Here is a 6,333-nt window from a genome sequence, read left to right as displayed (position 1 = left end):
GCCATGCTCGCCGTTTTTCCAACATGGCGGATTTCCTGTTGGGTTTACAGAAACATGCTAATGGACTTTTTGGTGCGTCACAAGTTGTTACATATGTGTAGCAAATGTAGTAGTTGTAAATCAAACATAGCCCCAATGGGAATCTGTTGAAATATTGTAGGAGTCACCATTGAGCCGTGTTGCATTTTACAACTTGGCCCAGCCTGACTTTTTTATTCATCCTGACCTGCTCTATATGCCTACAAAATTGCGTAGCTCTAGGCCAAATGTGCTTTTGACAATTTAGAAGGTGGTGCTGTGGAGCAGTTTTTCTATTGAGGTGTGTGTTGTTCTTCCAAATTATAAAATTTTTCACCGGGTCTGATGTGCATGGCAATTTTGGTGAGTTTTCGAGTATGTTTAGTTTCTCAAAAACGCGTGTCTTTGGCACGAATAATAATAATAATCCGAGCAGTACCAATAGGGTCTTCGCACCCTTTTGGGTGCTCGGACCCTAATGAATCTCTAACATTCCAATGCAATGTCTTACTTTCTTGTGTCACTTGATTATGCCATTTCCCGCCAGAAGAAACTCAGTGTTGAACTACAAATTTACTCTAAATCAAAAGCTGTCAAAGGTATGAATAACTTGGGGCTCAACTACACTTCCTAAAAACGTAAAGACAATGTAGTTTGCAAAAGAAGTTCAATTATCAATTATCTTCTTGAAGGTGTATGTTATTTATCTTTTTGTTCGAAGCCTTATAGTGTCCAACCACTGACTGTGAACATAAAAAGAGTTGACCTGCAGCAAATTGCTTAATTAAGCAGCTTGTTCCAGACATCTTCCAGTTCCTCCTGGGAGATCCAATCTGTCCATCTCACGCTCCATTTTCCTGCAGCTAATGAACAAGATCCTGAGATACTCAAATTCCTTCACGTCATCCCCAAACCCAGCGGGAGAACCCCGCTGGTTTCTGGCAGGGAATCGTGGCCTCACACTTGGAGGTGCTGACTCCTATCCCAGCCTCTTCACACTCAGCTGCAAACCAACACAATGCTAACGGTCTGATGAAGCTATCAGAACCACATTGTCAACAAAAAAAAAAGCAGAGACCCTGAGGTTCTGAAGCCAGAAACCTTCCTCAACCCGGCTGCACATCAAGATCGAGTCCATGAATATCACAGACAGACTCGACTTTGTGCCGAGAATTTAAACACAACTCTTACTTTGGCTGTACAACAATTAACAATTCCTGTTGCACCAGACTCCAGAAGTACCGGCCACGTGTTCCCCGGCGAACACAACTCTCCACAAAACACATGAGAACAAACTCCCATGACCCTTCTACAACTTTGCAAACAGCTTGTAAGATGGTCCACAGAATCCTGAATCTGAGCCTCCTTTCCTGGAAAAAACTTTCCTGGGGAAGCTGAGAAGCGTGACACCACTCTTCTTTTATTTTTTCAATAGCAGCCCCGCAAAAAAATGTTTTCAAGTGAGCAGAGCAGTACATTATGAACATAACGTCTCTGCTCTTATCACCTGTGAAGCCACGAAAACAACAGGGGTGTGTTGATTACAACTTCAGAAAACACGTTGATACGAAGATCGCTTTAAATCAAATAGAAAAATGAGGCACACGCAGCCAAATATACAACACAATATCCTGCTTTAACCCCGCAGACATCTCAATTGTGATGAAAAATGAGTCTCATAATGTGTAATATTACTCTAATGATGTATAAACAATGTGGCAGGACAAATGTCTCCCTAATGGCAGAAATGGAGTTGTAAATGGAGCAAAGAGTGCAGCTCTTTGTTGTGCTCAGGAATGAATATCACAGCTGAAACTCTACTCTTCTACCTGAGAGGGAAAGCAGGGTTTCCCACCAGAAAGCGCTCGCAGAGAAAAAGAGTCTTTTCAGGCCGCAACAAAAGCTCTTCTTTATGCCTGACGGTGAGTGGAAGAGACAGGAGGAGGGCAGGAAGGCAGATAACACCGAGAGGCAGAGAGGGTAAATGAATGAATCAGAGGCAGCGACAGACACCAACTGTGGAAACACTAAAAGGTTATTACAGGACAAAAGTTTTACTTTCACTGCTATTTGTCATGAAGTTATTAGCAGCAGGTAATGTACTTCATATTTTTAAACTGCGCCTCACAGGACTCGAGCGTCACAGCAGGTTAACAGGTTGATTTTCCACAACTGCTGAGACACAACGGCTTCTTAAAGTCATTAAGCCATTTACCTGTTCATTAAGAACAGACCCAATCGACCTCCAAGACAATTTAACAAATTTTACGGCTGCCACTTCGACAACAACGTTAATAAGAAGTTGGAGGAGAGGGAGATGTGGGATTACAGACTTTAAACGGACTAATCTCAAACCAGTAAGAAAGTAATTGTTTGAATCTGGAAGTTTGTTCCCGACCTTGGAACAGGTTTCTCATACTGGCCAAACAAATCTCACAGCAAATAAGAGGAAGCCACAAAAGCGCTCCTTCATGAAGGGGAAAAACAGTTCTATATGTTAAACAGCCTTCCTCTGCACACAAGACAAACTGAACATCAGAGTTTTTTTTTTTCCTCCCCCCCACATTTCGGCACCAACACTGGTCCATAAACGTCACACATCATTAGCCGACGTTTCCAAAAAATCACAAGTTTTACCTCCTTCACTTTGCTCTATGATTTCAAATGTAGTGTCAGAAAACAATAGGAGGAGTTTGTTGCGTCCAGCTGTTCAGAAGTTTTTCCTCTGACTTTATTCGATACCTGCAGCATCAGACAGCAGCGGGATCCATACAAGCATCTCCAAACTGAGAGAGCTGTGGACAAAATCTATTTAACATATTTTCCTGTCATGTCAGCTGTTTCATTACAGAGATTCACTTATCTCAGAGTCACACAGCAGAAAACGTGCAGCAGTGACATCACTTTGAACATCGGTGCTTCCCATAAAAACAAAGTGCAGAATGTGACTTCCCTGATCAGGCCAGTAACAATGAAAACTCATTTTTATTAAACAATAAGTTGCTGTAGTTTGTAGATATTGTCTGATTATTATTAGTTATCCGTTTAGGGTTTTGTTATATAGGACTTTTCCCTTCACAAGCACCTCTATCTCTTCTCATGGACTATTTTAGGTGTCAAACGGCCAAATTACTATAAAAAAAAAAAAGAGTAAGTATAATGAGTATTATAGCCACCTTCCTCAAAATCTCACTGCAAGTGGTAGCAAAAAACTACATAAGCCTACTTTGGAAACATTGTTTAAGAAAACAGTCACACCACAAGGTTTGTTTTGCAAGAAGACTGTCTCAATGCACAGCTCTGTGCAAAACCACAACCAACTCGCGGATGTTATAATTTGGCTTTTCTACTTAATAACAAACGAGGTATAATGGTAAACTTGGCCAGAGCGAGGCCTGCTGTTTCAGTCCGTTTTAACACAGCAGAGTGATATCAATCTTCTCATCTGTGCAACAAAGTGAATAAGGTTACTTTCCAAAATGGTAGTTAATTATTGACTTTTATAAAGTTGGCTAGAACTCCAGTAAAAAAAAAAAAAGTCATGCAGTGAAGTGAGACCATCCAGCAGACAGTTAGACCTGTGCCGTTAGACCATGATGCCGTGAATACATAATGACGCGCAGCTCCTTCTCCTGCTAATTGCTCAAAATATCAATATAACCTCTGAAAAGTTGAAGTCACCTTGGACATAATAATAGCAGGAATGACAGCAGGCCAAGCGTCGGTGAAATTTGATTTCAGAGCCGAACAAATTACTTTCCCCTTTAAAATCCCCTCAGAATGGCCCACAGAGCTGCTGAGTGATGGAGAGTTAATCTATCTTCAGAACAAATCTTTATCATAAGCTCTGACAGTGAATAAACCATCACAATGATTTAGAATGTTACACAGATGAAAAGCTGACAAGGTCAACGTAATGACTCCTCAAGTGTCGACTGCCGAAACTGACTGAGTGCACTTTGTATGCATCGTGAGATCCTTCTCAGGGAAGAGTAAATTACTTTCCCACTTCCACAACAAGAAGCTCAGGCTCACTGCTAACATCAGTCCGTTTCAGAGAAGTTATACGATCCATTTCAGACAGAAATCCAATAGTGCGCAATAAACATTCAAACCATATTCATCTTTTCTTATGCTGTTGGCCCTTATCACTGACCTGTATCCTAAATCACAATTATAGAATGAAAGCTGCAATGACTAATGTTTTCAGGCGTACAGCGGCAGGCTCTGTGAATGACAATGTGGATCTGTTTGTTTGTTTGTCCACAACTTTGGTCCAGAATAAACTACTAGAGGACCAGCTCTGGAAACTTGTATATTTGTGGCTCCCACAGGATGAAGCCTACTGATGCTGATGATCCTTTGACCTCCAGCATCACTGTGAGGTTCAAAAACACAAATGAAATGTCTTTGCTGTCATTTGGTACAGAAATCAGTTTCTTTATCAGGATCAATTATCTTCGCTTTAGTGCATCTGTGATATTTAATCAAGCACCATCATCATGCTTATTCAAAGAGAATTCTGGACTTGTTGGGTTCTCTGTGGATACTTGCTTGTGGGGTCATAACCTTAGTATTTCAAGTATTGACGTAATTTGGTACGATATACAATAATGCAAGTTCTTTACCTTAATATTCATGTTAAGCAGGATAGTTTGTATGATAAATATTATTGAATAGTCTAAAACTTAATACCTACAATATTCAAGTAAATGTGTAATGTACAATATTGTTGGGTCTTGACTATAATATTCAAGTTATTATTATAAATTTGCATAATAAATGATATTACAGGATTTTAACCTTAATATTTAAACTTGCTTTAAAACTTGTAACACCAATCTTACTTCTCTGCTGGAAAGCACTTTGATTTCAGCCTGTCTTTTCAAGCTGTATAAATAACTGGAACCATTGTAATGGATTTGTGACTAAACACCTGCAAAAGTTGGGACGTTCCCTCTGAACAGCGTCACTCAGTGACCTCAGAGCAGCTCTGTGGATCATTTCAGCATCTTTAAGGCCACCGGTTTGTTTTTTAATTCCCTGTTTTTGATCTCAGTGTTCCTTCCAGAGGCAGAAAAACTCATTGTGCTGCTACATGCTGAGCAGCACAAAACAGACAGAGGTAGTAAAAATCAGAGCAGCAGTTTCCCTCAGGAGTAAAGACACAGAGCTCAAAAGAAGAACACATATTGGACATACATTCATCTGGTGCTCAAAAATATAACTTCAAATGAATGTAAATGTTTCCCCATTTGCTGAATGTATAAATAAAAAGTTATTTGCAAACAAGTTTGCAAAATGAACTTTACCTTCTGAAGCTTAAAACCCACCAGCAGGTTTAAAAGGCATGTTTTCTTTCTTTTCTTTTTTAAATGCCAACATTACAGCATTTATTGTAAGAGCCAGAAACTGTTACAACAGAAAATAGTCTTTGGATTTTCAGCGTGAACTAATCATGCGTGACATATGGTTTTGTCAGAAAAAAACTGCAACAAACTTAAGTTTAAAATCATGATATGTCATCAAAATCCCTTTCTTCTACACGTCTAATTCAAAGATTTGCCCAAAATAAACCCCAAAGCCTGAAAAAAAAAGCTGTTTCTCAGTGTAAATGAAAAACCATCTGTCACTTTACAAAAAACCAGGTGAATTTTCCAGTGAACTGCAGGCAGTGTTTCCACAGAGCAGAGAGAGATGACAAATTCCTCGCACCAGTAACAATTATAAACATCTTTTTCACACAGCTAACTGTAGAAGGAGGAGGTTTGTTAAGTCCTATAATCACCCAGGAGAGGTGAAAAATCCAGGCTGTGTGGGGTCTCTAACTTTTTCTGCTGGTTCCACTGCTACATTTCAGCTACAGCATGTTGCTATTGAGCAACTTGTATCAGTCTAGACAGTGTTTTGCCATGGGATTAAGTAAGATGTCCTTGTAACACTCACATTTCACGGTTAACCACCGTGACATACAAAATCAGATTAACATCACACAGCTCGGAGTGTTTAAATTTAAATCGAGCCCTGCAGAGGCGAATGAAGCCCTGCTTTGCTAATTGCAGCATAACATTTACACCTGGATGAGTGGGTGCAGACGTGTTTCAAGAAACTTTTAACGAGAGTTTGGTGATGCAGAAACTACACTGACAACAAGGACACAGTGGTGAGGTTGTGTATCATTTTGCTGCTGGATACATATTTGAGTAGAAGTGAAATTCAACTTGGTTTTATGTATGGAGAAAAGACGGTGGACCCGGGGGAGAAGAGCAGTTCCCAGGACATTCTCTGCTTTGAGAGGGAGGCCAACAGGGGGAG

The 6,333-nt window shown here is 40.1% G+C and overlaps 1 protein-coding gene across 1 annotated transcript in view; it reads right to left on the bottom strand.

Moving 5' to 3' along the window:
• Positions 1-225: 225 nt before the first annotated feature.
• LOC103374073 (beta-1-syntrophin) overlaps positions 226-6,333 on the bottom strand; it is a gene marked incomplete at its 3' end in the record, with an annotated part of 38,472 nt that continues 32,364 nt past the window's right edge. The window contains exons 7-8 of the mRNA XM_008304102.1: positions 657-666; positions 226-229 (exon numbers count right to left, since the gene is read on the bottom strand). Of these exons, the coding sequence (XP_008302324.1) occupies positions 226-229; positions 657-666 (14 nt within the window). The remainder of the gene's footprint in view (positions 230-656; positions 667-6,333) is intronic.

The sequence above is a fragment of the Stegastes partitus genome, unplaced genomic scaffold (genome assembly GCF_000690725.1).
Source record: "Stegastes partitus isolate 25-593 unplaced genomic scaffold, Stegastes_partitus-1.0.2 Scaffold2134, whole genome shotgun sequence".
Taxonomy (NCBI): domain Eukaryota; kingdom Metazoa; phylum Chordata; class Actinopteri; family Pomacentridae; genus Stegastes; species Stegastes partitus.
This window is presented reverse-complemented; position numbering and strand designations above follow the sequence as displayed.